Source organism: Gekko japonicus, unplaced genomic scaffold (assembly GCF_001447785.1).
Source record: "Gekko japonicus isolate JY-2015 unplaced genomic scaffold, Gekko_japonicus_V1.1 scaffold75, whole genome shotgun sequence".
Classification (NCBI taxonomy): domain Eukaryota; kingdom Metazoa; phylum Chordata; class Lepidosauria; order Squamata; family Gekkonidae; genus Gekko; species Gekko japonicus.
In genome coordinates, this window is record NW_015173124.1 from 683238 (window position 1) to 704195 (window position 20958).

General features: G+C 44.4%; 1 protein-coding gene across 1 annotated transcript in view; it reads left to right on the forward strand.

The window, feature by feature from the left end:
- The first annotated feature begins 3606 nt into the window (after positions 1–3606).
- Positions 3607–20958, forward strand: part of POMGNT1 (protein O-linked mannose N-acetylglucosaminyltransferase 1 (beta 1,2-)) — a 41674-nt gene continuing 24322 nt past the window's right edge. The window contains exons 1-8 of the mRNA XM_015421952.1: positions 3607–3676; positions 6807–6986; positions 16250–16355; positions 16877–16992; positions 17412–17477; positions 18070–18183; positions 18641–18758; positions 19240–19338. Of these exons, the coding sequence (XP_015277438.1) occupies positions 6876–6986; positions 16250–16355; positions 16877–16992; positions 17412–17477; positions 18070–18183; positions 18641–18758; positions 19240–19338 (730 nt within the window). The 5' untranslated portion in view covers positions 3607–3676; positions 6807–6875. The remainder of the gene's footprint in view (positions 3677–6806; positions 6987–16249; positions 16356–16876; positions 16993–17411; positions 17478–18069; positions 18184–18640; positions 18759–19239; positions 19339–20958) is intronic.

The window sequence follows — 20958 nt, forward strand, 5'->3', positions numbered from 1 at the left end:
TTGTCCTGTTCTCTACAATTAGATTGACTTTGCAGGGTTACTTGGCTCTGGGGCTGTGACTGTCCATGCACGAAACTAGAGACATGATGGTCGTACTTAGTGGAGCAGTTGATCCAGCAAGGCAGACTTCCCTGACCTAATCTTAATTAGGTGGGAGTTAATTGGGGTAGTGATGCCAAATTTTGGGTAGTGTCTGGAAAATTCCAGGAATTTCAACTAATCTCCAGACCACAGACATTAGTTTCCCTGGAGAAAATTACGGCTTTGGAGGGTAGAGTCTATGGCATTATACTCTACTTTTTAAAAATCTTAATGGCAAAAATGGTCAACTTTCTTTGTAATATTTGTGTGTTTGTGTGAGATAACAGATAAAGAAGTTTGTGCTGTATGGGGTAAGAACCAATCCCCCAAATGCCTAGCAAATTTATACGCCTAGGTGCGGCTGTATTTGGAATGCTATATATAGGTCTGGTTGCCCCATCTGAAAAAAGATATTGTGCATTGGAAAAAAGTTTCAACCACAATGATCACTGTTGGAGCGTGGTGGAAAGATGAAAGGAAAGACTAAGGAATTTGGAGCTTTATTGTAAACCAAAAAAGTCTGGGGGAAGAAATTTATAAAATTATTGATATGGTGGGAAAACTGGATAAAGAGAACTTTTTCTTCCTCTCCTATAGTACTAGAACTTCCTGCACCCAGTGAAGTTGGTGGGCAATAGGTTCAAGGCAGAGAAAAGGAAAGACTTATTTGAATAAAATTATTAAATTGTGGAATTCACTGCCAATGGCTGCAGTGATGTCCATGAGCATAGATAGCTTTAAAATTAGACAGATTCAAGGAGATTTCCATCAGTAGCCACTAGCTCCATATTTAAAGTCATTGGTCCCGGTCACATGGGCCGGAAAATGCGGGGGGGGGGAGCGTGGCTGTTTGCCCTGGAGCAAAGTAACGCGCGGCAGCCCAATCACATGTCCCATGGAGGTCCCGTGGGTATGCCGTTAGGTGCCGATCAAATGGCTATCCTGCAGCACGGCAAAGAAGCTGCATGGCGTGATCACACTGGCAATCGCTAGGCACCGCTTCCGTGGCAAACGGGATTTTTTCCCCCTCACCACAGTGTGTGCATGTGCCAGTGGGCGTTTGTGCGCATCCTGTGGAGACTTTAAACAAAAAAAAATCCGGTTTGCGACGGGACATGGGCGGGCGCCAGATGCCACAGGATTCCAGTGGAAACGCAATCAGACGCCCGCCCTTGCCCCGCGTTTTCCGGAAACTAGCACATCGTTCTTCGGCAAGAAGCCACGGGTTAGCCACGGGTGCACTACGCTTCCCAGATGTTGCGGTGTGATCACGCCTGGAAAATCCGCCTATCATCCATATCTTTAGCGCGGCAAATGCTCCGCGTGAACAGGACCATTGTAAACTGAAATGCCAGTTGTTGGGAGGGGACAGCAACAGATGGACAGTTTGACCTCTTTGCCACTGACAGACCTTCTGGAACATCTGGTTGGTCACTATACTCTACTGAGGTTCCCTCCCTGACTCCATTTCCCAGGTCTCCATGAATTTCCCAACCTGTAGCTGGCAACACTAAACTGGGCCCAGCTTCACTGCCAGCAGGTGCTGGAGTAGGATTACCAATCTCCAGGTGGCACCTGACGGTTTCTTGCTATTACAGTTAATTTCCAGATGACCAAGATCAGTTCCCCTGGAGAAATGGCTCCTCTGGAGGGTGGACTCTATGGTGTTAGACCCAGTTGAGGTTCCTCCCCCTCCCCAAACCCTGCTTTCTCCAAGCTCCACCCCCCCCCCAAATCTCCAGGTATTTTCCAACCCAAAGCTGGTATCCCTTTGCCGGATCTCCTGAGGCTGCACTGTGCTCTGGCCAGGATCCTGTAAGAAAGTATTACTCTCAGAGCACTGTGCTTGATCACTGGTGGGTTTCCATGCAGCCAGTCTGGCACTGTGCCTCCTTTCTGCTACCTCAGCCTGGGCCTTCAGCCACCACCATCTCCCAGAATTACAAGCAATCTCCAGGCAACAGAGATCAGTTTCTCTGGACAAAATGGCTGCGTTGGAGGGTGGACTTTATGGCATTATACCCCATCCTCCCCAAGCTCCACCTCCAAATCCCCAGGAATTTCCCAACCTACAGTTGGCAACCCTAGACTCATGACAGGGATACAGGGAGAAATGAGATGCTTTAAATCCACAGATTAATGTCATAAATAGACAAGACAGATCTTTCTCTAAACCTAAGAAAAGGCTCAGATTTGCAGAAAAATCTGAAATCTTTTAAAAAACGAAGCAGTGCCTGTAGCTTTAAGAAATGAATGCCCTTTGAGATCTCACTTTGTGCTAAAACCATGGAGTTTCCAGTGATTCCTTAGAGAGGTAAGACATCAATTCTGTTTTTTCCAGGAAGTGATATCACATCATCACTACCAGCTGACTTAGAATACTGACTGTAATGGAAGCAATATCGGGATGTTTTGCTGCATCCACCTCAAATAAGAAAGAAAAAATGCTGATAAGTGACCTTCACACCTGAGAGGAGAGAACGGAGAGTATCAGTTTACCTTTACACATTTATCTGCTATTTTAACATATTTATTGCTTTACAACTGTTGACCTTATAACCTTAGCTTGTTATTTATTTCCATCTTTGCACATCTTCATTGTGCATGTTAATTTGCTGTTCAGCCCATCTATAAGTTTGAACCTTACCTACCATTCCAAGGTCTTTGAAAAAGTGTGCATGCACATGAAAGCTCATTCCTTGAATAAAACTTTGTTGGTTTAAAAGGTGCAACTGGACTCTAAAATTGTTCTACTGCTTCAGACCAACCCAGCTGACCACCTGGATCTATACAAAAACAAGTATGAAAACCATCATGGGTAATAAGTCCTTAACTCTACACCACAGCATGACTCCTCTTTCTCTCAGCCTTTGATGAGTTTGGCAGTTCATAGGATGTGGTCAGACCTGCTGAGCTAGCCAAGTGGCAATTTAAGAGCACTTTATTAATGAGGGTGGTGGTCGTGGTGGTGGAATGTATGTTGTAGTTTTGAAGGCAAAAGACGCTCAGAGGTGGTTTGCCATTGCCTGTCTCTCTGGTCTTCTTGGTGGTCTCTCCAAGTACTAACCAGGGCCGACCCTGCTTAGTTTCCCAGATTCGACGAGATTCGGCGACCCTGGGTCATACAGCTCAGTGCTATCCATGAGGGCACTTGCTGGTAGATCAGCAGCCTAACACCAGCCAGGCTGCAATCAACCCTCACCAGCAAGCCGATGGTCTTGTCAGTTTCCCTCCCCTACAAGGAGGAACCAGAACTTTAACATTTGGCCAAGAGAGCGAGCCGCGCGTTACCGCTTGTCCACTCGGCAAGTAATTGGCCGCCTCTTTCCGTAAGGCGCTCTGCCATTAGCCCTTCCTCGCGAGTGGGGACCAGCCTCGCAATCTCCTTTAAGCGCTGGATTCGAGCCGTATATCCCGCGCCGGAAGCAGAGTCACGTCAATTCCAGCCTCGCCGCGCAGGAGCCTGCTACTGGTCGGGGAAGGAAGGCGAGAGGCGGAGGAAGAGGAGGTGGGGACTTGCTGTTGCATGCGCTTCGGTACGCTGTGTGGTGTCTGGCCATGGACGGCACTCTCATCGCGAACCCCTTTACGGGCCGTAAGTAGATTCTCCGCTGCTTTGGTGATACGCTTGGCACGATCAAGTGAATGTGTGTAAACAAGAGATCCGTTCGGGAAACTGCCTGCCCTTCTTTTGATAAGACTCTATGATCCGTTTTGCATCACCGCCACCTTTCTGAGCTTTTGTTTTCTTTTGATAAGCATCCTGGAGATCAGTTCCTCCTTGCTAGCTCGCTTTCCTTTGCCCTGTTGCAAATCGGCACTTGTCTGCGCACTCTGCCTTTGCTAATACCGGCGCGGGCGGGAAGCATGTTGGAAGTAGGAAGATCTTCCATGTTCTCTGGTTTGTGCTGCTCGGTTTATTTTAATCCAGTTACCGTGAAACCAGTCTTTTCTTTTCTCAGGATTACCCACCCTCGTGTATTCATTCGTAGGAGTAAGTGCAGATGTAAAAGTGGCAGAGCATTGGGGTGAGACAGAAGAGGTGGAGAGAATAACAAGCAGTTGGAAACGTTTTGTTTTTAGCGTAGAGTACCCTTTCTCCTCCAGGCACGTTGTGTTGCCTACTATTGTGGTGTGCTAGCAGTGATAAGCAGCCGAATTCTAATCCTGTTCATGTAGGAAATAAGTCTTATTGTTCTCAGTACTTCTTATTTCCTAGTAGCTATGCTTAAAATTGTGATGTCAGCCAATGAAGTGTAGGTTAGTGGTTACTTACTTTCTGTCACAATGCCTCCCCTGGCCAAGCCATGCCAAGAGGATAGAAGCTCCCAATAAGTACATGTAATCTGTTTAAGTGTTGGCAAACATACAGTAGGGCTCAATCTTCCAGCTCCTCCTAACACTTGTGCTGAAAGGGTTGAAGGATAAACAATGACATATGTTAAGAAAACCAGTGATCTCTGTAGCAAAGAGGTGGAAAGATGCAGAATTTTTTTTTTTTGTACAATACCAGAGGTGGAGAAATGCAGAGTGGGCTAAGAAGGAATGCCGTTTACTGGAGCAGTCAGGCTTCTTAGGCAACATGTTAACATGTCCTCTAAGAAGCATTCCCATGCTTTTTTACATTTTCACAGCATGTAAATTGCGTAGTCTGTTATGTGGCTTTTTGAGAAAGGCAGGGGAATAAATTCTCCTTTGAAAGAATGCTTCTCAGATCTCCTCTCTCTATCCTTTGCCTCCCAGAATTTTATTTATTTAGTAAATGTCTAGACATCCTTTTTGACCATGCACGGTACCTAAGGTAGTTCACATGACATGCTAAAATAACAGCACATGTAACAGGAGAGGTGGCATATCCACACTTCCAAAATTAAAGTACAAAAGAGAGATCTGTTTTTTAACAGCATCTCTCTTGAAAGGTAAAACACCATGATGTTCCCCATTGGTTTTAGCCAAAGCCCATCTAGGATGGATTTTAATCTCTTTAACCTGTCTTCTTGTAGTAGGTATTCTGTATCCCTGAAGATCTTGATTTTCATCAATGTTCTGTAGAATTCTATTATTCTTTTTGTGTTGGGTTGATGAAAACTGTATGCAGTGCGATGTTACAGGATTAGCCCTTCAGTGGTCTTGGTCTTTTCTGTCCAATCAGAAATACCTTTCCCACCAGAGTTACAGAATCAACTGGGTGGTTTTTGTCTTGTGGAGTGCCACAGGGTTCTGTTCTTTCACCCATGCTCTCTCTATATACATGAGGCTACTGAATGAGATTGTCTGGAACTCTGGGGTTGGGTGTCATTAATACATGGGAGACACGCAGCTCTATATTTCATTATCCAAGGCTCCAGATGCTTCTCTCTCAGTACTGAACTGGTGCCTTGAGGCTGTGGTCTAAACTAAGGCAGAACAAGCTGAAGCTGAATCAAGAGGAGACAGAGGTTATGTTGGTTGGGAAGGCTAATGTTCTGCAGGGGTTGGGTTTATTTGTCCTTAATGGAATGTTGGCTTTTGCACAGCAGGTTAAGAGCTTAGGGGTGCCTGGACCCAGCGGTGCTGTTTGAAAAGCAGGCTGATGGCCAAGAGTGCCTTATTGGCTGCATCTGATTGACCAACTCTCTCCTTGCCTAGCCGTAGCCAGTCTGGCCCTGCTTATCCATGGCTGTGCAATTTCGTGGTCAGATTACAATAACCCTGTCTGTGTTGGGTTGCCCTTGAAGACAATCCGGAAACTGCAGCTGCTCTAGAGTGTGGCCACCCACTTTTCATCAGGGATGAACCAGTGGGAACATATGCTACTCATTTTGAAATAATTACATCAGCTGCCAGTTTCTAAATTCAATTTAAGGTGCTGGTTATTATGACCTTTAAATCCTTTCATGGCCTGGGGCCCACGTATCTGAAGGATTGTCTCCTCCCATGTGCTCCCAAGTACCCGTGACCACCTGCTGGCTGTTCCCCCACTGAGGCTGGCCCGCCCGCCTGAGCCTTTTCCATCCTGGCTCCTGCTCTGTGGAATGGGCTCCCTGAAGAAGTGAAGGAGCCCCTTCTTTGGAGGCCTTTAGAAAGCGCTGCAAGGCTTACTGGTTTGCCCGGGCATCTTTTAAAGGGGGGGGGGCGTGGTATCTGGGGTTATTAACTTTTATTTGGTATTAACTTGCCATGTTTTAGTGACTGTTTATAAACCATCTTGAGCCATGTTTTAATAAATATGGAGCTATTCACAGATGGTTACCCAGTGTGCAGTGGGGATACAGAGGTTTAAGTGCCTGTTGTAAGTCTCTTAAGCAGGGTCCTGCTTGCTTGTCTGGAAACAAGTGGCCAAGTTAAACACTTAAGCATATTAAACACTTGTAATTTTTTTTCATTTTTTTGTAATTTTGTAATTTTTTGTTTTTGTGTATAGGGCTTCAGCTGCATTGGCATGGACTTGTCTACCATATATTTCAAATTGCATCCTTCTTTCAAGGAACTCAGGGTGGCTTATATAGCTGTCTCCCCTTCATATATCCCCACAATAACCCTGAACTGCAGTGGCATAGCATATGGCCAGTCAGTAGCTCAGGGAGACTGGCCTAGGGTTGCCCACTGAGCTTCATGGCTGAATGCAAATTTGAACCCAGGTTACCTAGGTCCTAGCCTGACACTTAGTGTTGCACCGTGTTGGCTCTTATGCCCAGCTTTACCTTTATGACCTTCAACTTTTACCGCTCTCTCTGCCCTGGCAGGTCTCATTGGTAGAATGTGACTTCTGAAGAGCAGATGCTGCCCTCCTCTATCCTGTTTGCCCTACGACGATGGATGAGTGGAAACCTAATCCACTAGCCAAGCCTCGAAAGAAACGCAGCTGGTATCTGTCTTGGAAGTACAAGCTGACCAACCAGAGAGCCCTACGGAGGCTGTTTCAGGTGAGAACCAGTCCAGCCCGCCCTGCCTTCTGCTCACTTAAAATGTATACATTGTGTCAGGCTAGGATTAAGGTAGATCAGCTTTAAATCCTTCTGGTTTATGTAGTCTCTGTGCTCAAGGAGGTTGAAACTTTACAAATGGAATGAGGAGGAGGTGATAGTGATTCTTCATGGAAGCAAAAGCACGTATCTACACAAAATGAGTAGTTTCAGCATGTGTTTCTTGGTAGGAAACAATGATGAGCCCTGTGGCACTTGGCAAATTAGGGAGTTATTCATCCTTTCTGATATGAGGCAATACAAGGTTTGGGGTGCCTTCAGTAATGGTCTATAAGCCCCTATCTAACACTAATGGACTATTTTGCCAAAATCAGTGGAGTTTCAGAGATCGGCCCAAGGCTCCCTGCAATCCTTGGAGGAAGCGTACATTGAGCCTGAATCTCCTAAATCCAAGCTGTTCATTCTGCACAGTCACTGGCTCCAAATGGTTAAAATGTATCTAAAGAACAGGCTCTGCATGTTACTTCTGCATGTTTTATTAGTGGTGTTCAGGGATAAAAGGAGCTGAGAGTCTCTCATGCTAGGATGCCCTGTTCCAGAATCCTGGCAGAGAAGTGAAGTCCGTATGAAACTCTGTCCTTTTGACTATAGCTGGAAACTGGCCCCTCACTGGCATTGAAGGGCCGTAGGCAAAGCAGACTTAAAAGGCATTGGCCTGAGGGAGAGATTTGGATAGGGAGGACTAGACCTTAGAGCCAAGGGATAGGCAGGGAATAGCCCATTGCTCCAGGGGGTGGAGAAAATGGCTAATGGTAGCTTCTGGACCGCTGCACTGCATGTGAGCAGGGTGTGGAAGAGGCCCATGTATGCTGGGGCATAAAGGGTGAAATATCTGGAAATGTCTCTTCCTTAAATTTTAAAGGGTCAGTTCATGTAATTCATGCAACTCACGTCTGATCTCTTATTTTTATATTATTAAAATTCTTGGCAGGTATTTATAGCTTTGCTATTTCTGAATTTACTTGAGAGGCTCTTTTCATCCTGAATTCATCACTGTAGACTCCACCTAAAATGCCAATAAACACATTTTCTAAAAGTTTTAGAGTATTCCTTCATCTCTTCAGGGAGAGTGACAGTGTAGTTCTTTGCAGAGTTACTCCAATCTAAATCCATTAATTTCAGTGCTATTAGGCCAGAATAATTCTGTACAGGATTACATGGTGAGCCACCTCCTGCCTGCCTGCATTTTCTACCAAAGAGCTATTGGAGGTGGATCAGTTGAGATGTTCTCACCTCTTATGCAAGATAAAAAAAGAATGCACTGTATCTTGTATCATCTTGCAAGGTTTCTCACTCATGCTGTCTGACGAAGGATTCTCCTTTCCCTGACTGATCTGATCAAGGATTCCACATACAAACTAATGCAGCCCTAGTAGCAACTGAACCCTTCTTTGTCCAATTAGTCTCAAGATTTTTACAGCAGGTAGAAGTGTGTGTCTGTCCTCTTCTATGTATGAGAGTGTGCGCATGCTAGTTGTGCATTATTCATCCTTAACAAATAGGCCTTGTAGGTGCCTTTTAAAAAAACAATTGATTTGCAGCACTGTAGGTCCAGGTTTTCTCAAACTGTCAGTTTCTCCTATTGCCCCATGGCTCTGAACAAGTTTCAATTAAAAGACAAAACAGAAGGAGGAGGGGCAGAGACTTGGAAAACTTCATGCTGGATTGTGTGTCTGTGACAGACTATTCCCCTCCATATATTTTTAGATGCACTAATTGGCTCTGTGTTCCCTCTAGCAAGCTTTGCTACGCAGATCTGTTTATGTAACAGAGGTTGCTAATAAAATGTGAATACGTGGAAGCCCATGAACATTTGCAAGAATTAAGCACTGTTTACCTTGCTGTTTAGCGTATATTGGAGGTGAAGAAGTGCAGTGAGTGGCGGGAAGAAGTTAATTACGGGAAGATGCTGGGGCTAGAGACTGCCTGAAGGCCATGCTTCCTATTCCCTGGTGAGTCAGGATGGGCTGCACTTAGGAGGAAGGAAATGCACTCTGTGGTACTCAGGAATATTTCTCCTCATTTTTTGTTATACAACACATAAGTGTCTGTGGCATCCTTGAGTTCACTATGCAAAGAACCTTGACCCCAAGGAGTTTTCAGACTAAAATGAGAGTGGAGACCCAAGAAGGACAAATGCTGGTACTTAAAACTAAGAATCAAGATGGAGGAATAAGTCAGAGGTTGTGTGGAAAAAGTGGTTCTAGAAGAGAGAGGAGGGGGAGAGGCAGATGGGAGGCACCATAATACCATGTTCCAGGAGGGGTTACCATGCCGAGGAATGGAGTTACAATAGAGATGTTGAACTCATTTGTTACAAGGGCCAGATCTGACATGAATGTCACTTTGTCAGGCCGGGCCATGTGTGCCAACGGTGCAGTAATGGGCAGATGCTCCCACACTGTTTGACTGCTGCAGACGAGGTTGTTCTGCCGTGCTGAACCACATTTGTAGTGGCTCCTCCAACCTCCCCTGAGCAGTCTCCTGTTCCCTCCCTTGCACTAGTTGCTCACGGGCCATATAAGAGCTCTGGATGGGCCAGTTCTGGCCCCCAGGCCTTATGTTTGTCACCCCTAAGGGGAAAGGAGGCCCTTGGACAGCTGAAGGGGAATATGGTCAGAGGAGCACAATCAAGGGTGGGGCTAGGCTGTGGAGCACTTTAAAAGAAAGATTTGAGCTGGTCCTCTAAAGGATGGGAAATGAGAAACGGCCCCTTCATTAGTATTTCTTTCTAATAGTGCTGGTTGAGCACTGACAGGGAAATTCCAGTACAGGCCTTTCACAATTGCCTCCTTTTAAGAACTGGGGCACAGATAAGCTTTGCAGTCTGGGCATGAGGGAAGCCTCACCTCTCACGAACAATACCCTGTCTGCATGTTGCTTCTCTGTTTTGCACTTATTTTAGTGTTGTTTCCCCTGGCCTGATGTCCCCTTCCTTCGTCTGCTTTGTACTTTGAAGAAGTGTTTGAGCCTGCTCCAAAAACTAGCTGGAGGGCTAGTCTACATGCAGCTTATTGTGTGATAACACTGTTCCTTACCATAACACTTCACACTGGATACAGGAGATTGCGTGATTGAGTTATCCTCTTTTTAAAAACTTACACAGTGTCCTGGATAGATGCTAGGACAGAACCCAAATTTTTGGCCCTTTGTTTTAAGGGAAGGGCTATTTTAGTGAAGGTTGCATTCAGTCTTGAACAGTGCAGTCTTAAGCCCCAGATGCTAATGCATTGCTGGCGCTGGTATCCTATGCTCTCAGCACAGAAAAGTAATTCCAGTAAACACTCAGCTTCAAGTCCCTGAGAATGTGGCAGTGACACTGCCTCCACACACCAATCACCAAGTGGCATGCCAGTGACACCCGTCTGTCGGCCACGTATGAAAGGAGCCAAGTAATATGCAGCAGTGCTGGCAACTGTTCCTGACATTGCCTTGCCCCCATCCATGAACACAAGAGACCAGAGGAAATGCAGCACCTCTTCAGTTGTAACATGTCCAGTAGGAACCCTGTAACTCCACCACACCTGCAGTCTTTCTTGGTGAGGATTCAGATCCCTTCCTGCAAGCACATACCCTTTTGACAGGCACGCATGCAAGGGAGGAAGCATCATCAGTCCAAGCATATCACCCAGACACTGCCACAGTGCACTTGGAAGGGAAACCCACTGAGAACCCCTGTCCTCCCCCATGCAAATCTTCAGGTCACCAGAGTAGCTTTTTGCAAGGCATGGGGGACACAGGTTCTGGATTAGCAACAAGGGAACGTCCAGCTACATATTCATGAAAGGCATTCCTGTCATCTCCTCAATAGATGTAGCCCAGAGTTGCTCACACACTGTTATCTGAGAAAGGGGTGTTGTGTCTGGGATATATGTAGTGTTCGGGAGATCTGGGTTTGGCTGCAGAGAAATCAGTATCCTAACCTGCACCATGACTATGCAGGAGTGCTAGGTGGGGGACTTTGCTTTATATTTACACCAATCTTTTCACTCGGGACAGAATATGGGCTAAGGATGTTTAGGATACTGTGTGAGCCCTGCTGCTCTACCATCAATACCCACTACTGGCCCAGTGGCACCAGTGCCAGGTTTATACCTTTACAATGTCAACAGGGTGTTATAACTGCATATCTTCTCATTATAGCATTGTGGGGCTTAGTTGCCATTATAAGTTTTTACAGGATGCTGCTAGAATTGTGCTGGAAAATCTCCCACCCTCAGTTCAAGGTAATCTGGTTCAGTAAGAGTTTTAATACATGAGAAACTCTTCGTCCAAACCAGGCTAGGGTCCAGCAATCATGTGATGCCTGAATTCCTTCAGATTCTGCCTTTCTCTTTGTGGGAAAAGCCCTTGGAGCCTGTGTCCTGCCTCTTTTCTTTCCCAATGCAGTTGAGGAAATATTCAAAAATATTAATGAGGAATTTCAGACAGATGATATAATCCGGAAGAGGAACGGTTCCCAAACGGTTTCTGGTCTGTCATTTCAGACAGAACCGTTTTAGAACCGGTTCCCTACCGGAATATATTTGTAATTTCACACACAAACACTTCTGTCCCATTTAGGAAACGGGGCTGAAGCGTTTTACCTGTCATCCGCTTCCAAGTAGTTTCCTCTCCCGGTTCTGATGCGCTTTTCCCCGCCGTTTTTCGCCCGTGCGGAACGTTCGATTTATAGTGCTATGACGGTATAACGTAACAGCATTATATCAACCCCATTGGAATGCCTGGAGTGTTGTGTTATAGCACTATAGCACTCTAAAGTGAACATTAAAAAAAAAAAAGCCGGAGATCAGCCACACGGGTGAAAAACGGCAGGGAAAAAGAAGGAAAAAGCGGTGCAACTGCTTCAGATCCAGCTCTTTACCGGAAGGGGAAAGCCATGTGTGAAATGGCAGTCCTATACCGGTTTACTCCACAACAGATCAAAAACGGCTTCAAAACTGGTTAAAAAGGGTAATGTGAAATTCCTCAGTGTCTCCCTTTTTTATTTGACCAAGGTGGGAGCATTAAAAGGCTACAGGAGAGCATGAAACAAACTGATTTCTAAACCCTCATTCTCTCTACTTTCAAGAAGCATCTGATGACCTTGGAAACAACTTATTTAGTATTGAATTTTTCGGACATTGTTTTTGAAACCCAAAAAGGCCAAGGAATCCATGCGGCTGTCTTCAAGAATCTGACATTGTGATAAGTAGAGTGGTATGACAAATGTATTTCAATATCTTGTCTGGATCCCATGTCTCAAAATAGCAAGTTTAATACAAAGCTGTCAATGTTGCGTGGAAAGCTGACACCTTAATTGCACACAGGCTGGGCTCTTCAGGTTCAGGTTCCCATAGAAACCCATGTCGCCCTGAATCCCTGCGTCACAGTAACACTGTTCATTAGAGCTTCATTGTACATATTGTGGCAGTGTGACATTCTCTGCAAACCACCCTACCACAATAGTGTAATGGAAGCAATGATACAACCTTTCCTACCAAGGTAAGCTAGAAGCGCCTGCTAAGTCAGATGGCATTTCTCGGCCTAACGGCCATTTTGTATATTGGTGCAGACAACTTGGCATTCGTCTTGTTGTGTACTGTGGGAAATTAGGTCACATGATCACTGTGTATTTTGCCATGTTTGTCTCTGAGTGGAGGTATGGCTAAAATTGCTGTGATTCTTAAAAGATTTTAAAAACTCAGTTTCTGCTTCTAAAAAACCAGATTCCATATGTAGAATCATATTTGAGCTTTCCCAATTTCCATTTGCAACCTTCTCGAATATTTAGAAGGAATATAGGTGGGAATGATGCCGTTAAGTAAATGAGGCAGAGAGCGTTAACTATAAACAAAAAACTGCATAGTCATGAAACTTTGTTTAGGCCAAGCAGTCCTCCTCCCTTTCCATCTTTGTTCTTGCATCCTATCCCCTCAGCTCTGCTACCAGCTTAGTTGTTTGTAGGCAATATTGTATTTAAGAAGACCACTGCTGGAGATCATAGGTTGGAGAAAGTGTATGGGAGCTGTGGGAAGATGAGGATACCAGATTCGCTATCTTTGAAAGTCCTACAGTGAGATTAGACACACAGTCTCAAGATTAAATCCACAGCCTTGGGGACTAGAAAACTGCTTTGTTTTAGTGAAGAGAATTAACTAGTGCGGTGATGTGGTTCAGGTATCGGACTAAGTCTGGAGAAAGAGAGCTAAGTTTGAATCTTGCAGCTCACTTGGTGATCTTGGGCCAGGCTCACTCATAGCCTAACTTGCTCTGAGGAATTGTATAAGGATATGTTGGCAGGGGAAGACTGTCCGTTCTGCCCTGTGGGAGCGGAAGACACAAATGAGGGATGTATTCACATTATTCACAATGCTCTTGAGATGCTTGTCTGAAAAGAAGGAAGATTCTCACTGTTTTGAGTCCTAGGGCTGCCAATATGACCATGTGTTTTACTTTCTCTAGAAAAACAAATACAGAGAGAGAACAGATTTCAGAGGTTTATAGGAAATGGAGAACTTTATTTAGAGGACTTCTTCTTGGACAGTAAAGATGTGCCCCTGGAGCCCTGACTTCACATGGCCAATGGGAGCCCTGACAGTTTCAACATCCATGTGTTCTATAAGTCTGGCTGTAGATCATATCAATCTCTTTGACAGGAGCTGACAGCTCAGGGTGTCAGTAGAGCTGGCTCCAACCGGTTCTGTCTAGTTGATAGCAGAGCTAATTAACAGTGACTCAGCATTGGGTCCTGATTGGACAATGCTAGTATAAGTATGATGCTGTACTGTGTACTTTACCCTCTTGATGGAAACCTGGTGTCTGCGTGAGCATTTTGTCGTTCTGTGCAATATATTGGTGGAGGCTCGGTTCAAGACCCGGGTGCCGCAAGACAGGGTGAGCTCCTGTCTCTAGTTCCAGCTCCTGCCAACCTAGCAGTTCGAAAGCAAGAAATTGCAAGTAGATAAATAGGTACCACTTCGGTGGGAAGGTAACAGCGTTCCGTGCGCCTTGTTGTTTAGTCATGCCGGCCACATGACCACGGAAACGTCTTCGGACAGCGCTGGCTCTTCGGCTTTGAAACGGAGATGAGCACCGCAACCCTAGAGTTGGATTCGACTGGCTTTCGAGCAAGGGAACCTTTACCTTTACCTTACACCAAGCCTATAAGACTTACGTCTTCTTTGATACTCTCACACCACTCGCAACCTGCAGTGGGCTAGCACCACGCAAACCTCGACAGACAGGTGGCTCTCTCCCAGCTGCAGAGGCACCAGCCCTGACACCAGTTTCCACCCCAGGTAGCCTGGAGACAAAGGATTGGAACCCAAAGACTTCCTCAGGCTGCAGCACACACACTGAGAAATTAAGTGGGAGCAGGCTCCTGTTTGCTGCTTGCAGGGAGGGAGCAGCTGCCCGTGGTCTTAAAGTGCTGAAGTTATATATTTTTTTAAAGATTATTCGCAACCTTTCTGTCTTACAATGTAGATAAAGCAACAACCATAAAAATACATAAAAGACCATAATTTAAAATGACAATTTAGGACTGCCAATAAATAGAAAAACTAAATTAGTCAAATTCTATCCTAAATAAAACTGTCTTCAGCTGCTTCCTAAAGATCAAAAGTGAAGGGGCCAGGCACACATCTTGGGGGAGGTTGTTTCATAATCATGGGGCAGTCAGGAGGGCTTCTCCCTGTGATCTTAAGGTCTGGACTGGAACATATGAGAGAAGGTAACCAATGCCCATGTAGACTATTAATAGACTTAAACTTTGTTCTGCTGCTTCAGACCAACACGACTACCCACCTTTTTTCCTGTTATTGTTAGTTAGGGAGGGGGTCCCCAATCTCCTTGAATATGGACTCCTGTGTCACCCTGAACCATGGCTGTCTAAAGTGGGTGAGGGCAAAGACCACCATGCCTGGACTCTGCCTACCCCGAAGGGCTTGAAATTTACCCCCATGCCCCACATTAACCTAAAAAGAAACCGTCCTGCCAGCTCTTCCCTGAATCATTTCTTACTAACTGATCACAAAGACAGTGTAGGTTTCTGAGTTGCATAACCTTTTATCACGGGTAGTAAAAATATAAAACACTATCCTTGACACTATCCTTATGACCATTTATGCAGATGTATGCAGACCCAACAGTTCAAATTATTTGGTTCTGTATTCCTACCAAGCACCTGGTTTTCACTGAGCTGAAATCAGCTGTGCTTCTGTCTAAAATGATGTCCACATTTTAAAATAACAGTCTGATCTATATAGGATGACTACACCCCATGGTGCTGTGCTAGACACTTATACTGTACTGTATGAGCTGTCTCTTGTGTCCACAGTCCAGTGTTCCAAGGGTGTTAATCCAAAAGGCAGAGAGGCTTTCTTGCTTCTCATGCTGATTGCTCTTGTGTAGGTGTCAATACCAGACTGGTAGTTCAATGGATTCTAGCTTGTCTTGCCAGCACTATGGGCTTAAGGGGATCAAAAATATTAGTAACAACAGTTGGATGCTAGTGTGGATACCTGGAAATGCTAGGAAAAAAGCTTCTATTTGAAATCCAAGAGTAGCTGATGTAAGTTTAGTAGTATCAAAAAGTCAAACGCTGCATATTCTGAAGATAGCATTTCAAATCCTCCTTGGTCCTCTTTGCATGCCATAGGATTCTCCTGAGAGCAGCTCATTGAAAGGATTGTGCCTCTTGATAATATTCCCATTAACAAAGCTTGGAAGGCCTTGTCAAGTTTGTGTCACGTGAGACTTGACCCACAACTGATTTCCATCTCCAAATGCCAGAAGTCAGTTCTGCATAATTTCAATAAAGGCTGGCTGGCTGCCAAGGACAGTGGGCTGTGCCTCCAGTAGGCATTGAGGTGACCTTCCTCTGCTGCCCCTTATGCAAAAGAAAGATGGAATTATGGGCGAGACACTTTAAAAACATGCATACTATGGGTGGCCACTAAAACAAGGTTTTTCAATGAAGAATGAGATGTTGGAATGCAAATAAAGTAGCAGAGACCAAGTTTCACCTATGAAGGGTGAAAGGTCAAGGTGAAAGGCGTAATACTGTGCCTCATTTGAATCTGCTGTCTTGCTGATTGGTGGTATGGTATATAATTTAATCTGGATTCTGCCTACAGCACCTTTTGAAACAGGAAGATAGGATTCAGATTTCCCGTTCGAATCTTTTAATGGTCTGATGTGGATGGTGCTTTGCCTTGCAGACAGGGGCTGTTCTCTTCTTGCTGGTGACTGTCATAGTAAACATAAAACTGATCTTGGACACTAGGAGGGCAGCCAGTGAAGAAGAGGAGTCTGCTCAGGATTATGGTGAGTATGAAAGGTTGTAACTGGGTGGTGTCAGTAGTGTGTCCATGTACCCGAGCTGGTGCCTTCCCCAGTAGCATGCTCAAATCTCTCATATCATGGGCTCCAGTCCACACCCCTAACCCAGGATTGTCATACTTGATCTGTTCTCTGTGGTGCTGCAAGGTTCTACATATGCATTGCAGCAGATTTCAAAGAGAAAGAATGTTCCATAATGAAGAGTCTGTGGGTGGGAGAGTTTAATGGTATCTTTTGGAGATTCAGATCTATTCAAGGGGGTAGCTAAGAATCCTAAATTCACAGATAAAATTGGTGAGTAGATAATAGTATTTTCTTGAAGAAATGTTCCTATTTGTATTATGAAAACCTTCATATGGGGCTGGGGAGAGATTTCAAGGAAGATAACCTTTTAGGGTAAATAACTACTTTTAATTAAAGTAATCATTGGGGTGTTTGATTATTCTGGACCCAGAGCTGGAAAATGGCATGCACATATTGGTGTTCTCTCCCTCCCTCCCTCCTAGATGAAGGCTTGCAGAACCTGGAGATTCCACGGAGGCCAGTCAACAGCAGGAAAGTTCTGGATATTGAGGTGTACTCCAGTCGCTCCAAGGTCTATGTGGCGGTGGATGGAACAACGGTGAGGGCTTGTGCTTTGCAACAGGAATGAACAACTGAGGTGTAGTCAGGGCACCACTAAACCCATGTTGTTTGTTTTCCCCTCTTTGGAATGGAGAGGCCCTTGTTGTTTTGAAATGGTGTTGTACAATTCTATTTCACCAGCCTTTTCCATCCCTTTTTTAAAAGCCACTACCCTGTTATGGTGCTATTGTACCTAAGCTCCAAATATTTTTGGTATAAAATCTAGCTGTAGCTCTTGCTTACGTGTTGGATTGTTGTTCCCTGAGTCAAGAGAGGCAGTGGCACAATACAAGTTCTGAGGCAATCTCCATGTTACAGAAAACAGCAATTATTGAGTGAAGTTCCTGGAAAAGGGGGTGGGAGTGGCAGTGGCTGGAGAAATACAGTCTTACCACTATTGCTCTTATCGTAGTGCAGGTTTTGGAAGATGAAGCCCGGGAGCAGGGCAGAGGCATCCATGTGATTGTGTTAAATCAGGCTACGGTAAGCAAGAAAACAAATCCTACGGTAGTATGTTTGGGGGGGGGGATCTGTTTTTTCTTTCAAAAGGCAGGTGTAAAGTCATTTGTTTACAGTGCATGAGGGTCTTTGAGTAAGAGTGGTTAATATTTAGGATATCTCCAAAACCAGGAGTAAATGGATTGATTCTGTTTATTTACCTGATGATGTAGGTTGATGATTGTGTTGCCCCATCTCTCATAGTTCTTGCTTTCATTCTTTTTTACAATCACGTCAAGAAAGTAGAGCTTTTGTACATTTCCTCACAGAGAATAATTGTTCTCCTACATCTGTACTGCAGATCTCAGATAGCATAATGTTCCTTTTAAAAATAAGATTATTCATGAAGATATGGGCATGTAAGCATTTGAATCTGAAAAGGCAGGCAGATATGATGGCGATGGACTTCCCATGGATAGTGCACACATTCTGCAATGGCTTTGGGTTTTGTGATTGACTTAACACTGTTTCTGTTGCCCTTTAACATACCTCAACTCTTGAGTAGTATCATGCTGGTGCTTTATGTGCTATGTGTGTTCTAACATGATCCACCTCCATGTCTATGAATGCCAAACAGGGACATGTGATGGCAAAGCGGGTTTTCGATACTTACTCTCCACATGAGGATGAAGCCATGGTCCTATTCCTCAATATGGTGGCCAGAGGCCGCATCCTGATCTTCACTATTAAGGTAAGTGAAGCTGGAGTCTCAACTCTTTCCGTAGAAACAGAAAACAGTAATATACTCAGCAGCTGTTTCTAATGAGTAGAGGATAGCATTTTCTTGAAGAAATTGCTGAATTTTTTCTTTTCAAGAAATTCACTGGATAATTGTCCACAATGTTCAGAGGAGGCAAACATCCAGCTGTTTCTAATGAGTAGGGGATAGCATTTTCTTGAAGAAATTGCTGAATTGTTTTTCCGATTGCTGATCAAGTAAAGCCGAATGGGTACTGAAATTCTGGAATTTATCAAGGCATTTTTTTCAAAGTTATAAATAAAATTGCTGCAAAATTAAAGAAGGTTACTCCTTGTGAGTAACACCTAAAGCAGGAGGTCCAATCAAACTGATTCTGCAACTAAAAATGAAAGCTTATTCCAAAACTTAGAAAATCATGTCCAATAACATAGTTTTTGTTCCTTTTCAGGATGAGGGCTCCTTTCACTTGAAAGACACAGCAAAGAGTCTTCTGAAGAGCTTAGGAAGCCAGATTGCAGAATCCCTCAGCTGGAGGGACATGTGGACTTTTGTGGGGAAGAAAGGAGGTCAGAACCTGGTTTTGGCATAAATCTGTCAGGCTCAGCAGGGACAGGGGAGACTCTTTCTCCTTAAAGAAGTTTTAAGACTAACTTAGCAGGTATTCTGAGGTGTTGAGACTACTGGCATAGTTAAATGGATGAGGTGGAAGAGAGAACAGAGCTCCTGTACTTCTAATGACTGTGTAGGAGAGAGACTTCTGGCCGGTGCAGCTTTTCACATCCATGTTCAGGGAAAAGAAAAGCTCTGCATACCAGTGTTCTCTCTCTCCTTTCAGACAATTAAAATACCTAATCTTCCATGGAACCTTCTCCTGTTGCTTCCTGTCTTTTCTGAAGGCAAATCTAGCATTGTTGATCCTGCTACGGTTGTTTGAAGAAAAGAAGCAGAGGAGTGTAGAAAGAGAAGTTCTGTCTGGTAGTGTACAGGCATGTGTGATGAATGCTAATCAGCCATCTAGTGGTCTTGACAACAATACTGTCTCCACAGGTGAGATCTATGGTGAAAAACATGCCAAGTCCGTGGCACTTTCCACATGGGGGGAACCAGTCTTACTGAAAACTGAAGTCCAGCTGACCTCTGTGGAAGGTATAGTGTGCATGCTTAACCAGGAGACAGTGGGACTCATGAATGTGTTCAGCTGCCTTGTACTGAATTTGTCCATAATGGTCAGTATCATCTACTCGGACTGGCAGCAGCTCTCCAGGGTTTCAGGTGGAGGTTTTTTGGTGCTGCCTAAAACCTGATCCTTTTACCTGGAGATATTAGGGATTGAAGCTGGGACCTTCTGTGTGCAAACAGGTGCTCTACCACTGAGCTCTTAGCCCCAGTCCAAGAACATAAACCTGTCAGCTGCCCTAAAGTCAATCCAGACCACTGGTCCATTTGGCTTAGCATTGTCTAACTGGCAGCAGCTCTTCAGAATCTCAGGCAGAGATGAGCCTCTATTCCCCACTCGTGCTGCCCAGCATTCTTTAACTAGAGACGCCATGGTCTGAACCTGGGACCGTTTGCATGCATGGCAAGTGCTCTCCCACTGAGCCACATGCTCGGTTTAAGAACTTTGCTATGTGTAAAGCTCTAGAGACCAGGTTTGGAATGATCCTGTATCGGGATGAGAAATGCAAGGAATTAGATCAGAATTAAGAAGTGAGGAGACAAGGAGCATGAACAGAACCCCGGTAAACAGTCGAAACCTCAGACTGTAATATCTCTGTTCAGAGTTAATGAAGTCTAATCTTTGTAGCATTTTTTTTGCATCCCCGGAGGGATATTTTTATTGTTTTTTTTAATGAGACTACAAAACTACAAAGAAAATGTAAGGGAAGGGGCTAACATCTAAGGATAAAGGATAGATAACCACACTAAACTAAAAACCCAAGATGAGGGGATCATATCCATGTTAGTCCAAATGTTATTAATAAAAGTGTTAATATAACAATATACTTGTAGAGTTCTTGTTTGTCTCAGCTTCAATGTTAGTGTGTTAGTTGTGTGAGAGAACTTTCTGAGCATCTTCATATTAGTTGCTTCAAAAGGCAATTTTCAGAGTCCTTTTGCCTTTACTTCGGTTTTCTATCTCTGAAATCATATGTAACTTTCGATGCGCCTGCACCTGTTTCTGCAGCAGAGTCCTCTTCCGTTCCCAACTGGCGTCTCAGGAATTCTTTGGCTTTGAAAGTGGAGTCAATCTTTTGTCTTTTATCGTTGATTTTAAAGATGACACCCTCTGTATGAAATTCCAGTGGTTTGAAGAAAAGAGATTAAGTCCTTATAGCTTTTCCACTTTTGGCGAATTTCAAATGGAATGTCTTTTAAAGTTTTAATGTTTATATTTCCGATTTTCAGTGGAGTTGTTGAGGTCGCTTTTAAAATGGCATCTCTGGTCTGTCTTCTTGAGAATCTGACCACAATTTCTCCAGGAAGGCTATTTTTAAAAAATATAATTGGAGTATGCCCTATAAGCAGGGGTCGTTTCGTAGAAAAAGAGCTAGGGGAACTCATTAGCATAATTCATTAGCATAACTCATTAGCATATGCCACACCCCCTGACATCACCGGAAGTGTGTCATGAGGCCACACACCCCTGACATCACCGGAAGTGTGTCATAAGGCAATACCCCCTGCCATCACCGGAAGTGTGTCATAAGGCCACACCCACCACTCAGTTAGTCTTAGTCTTAAAGGTTAGTCTTAAGGGTGCTATTT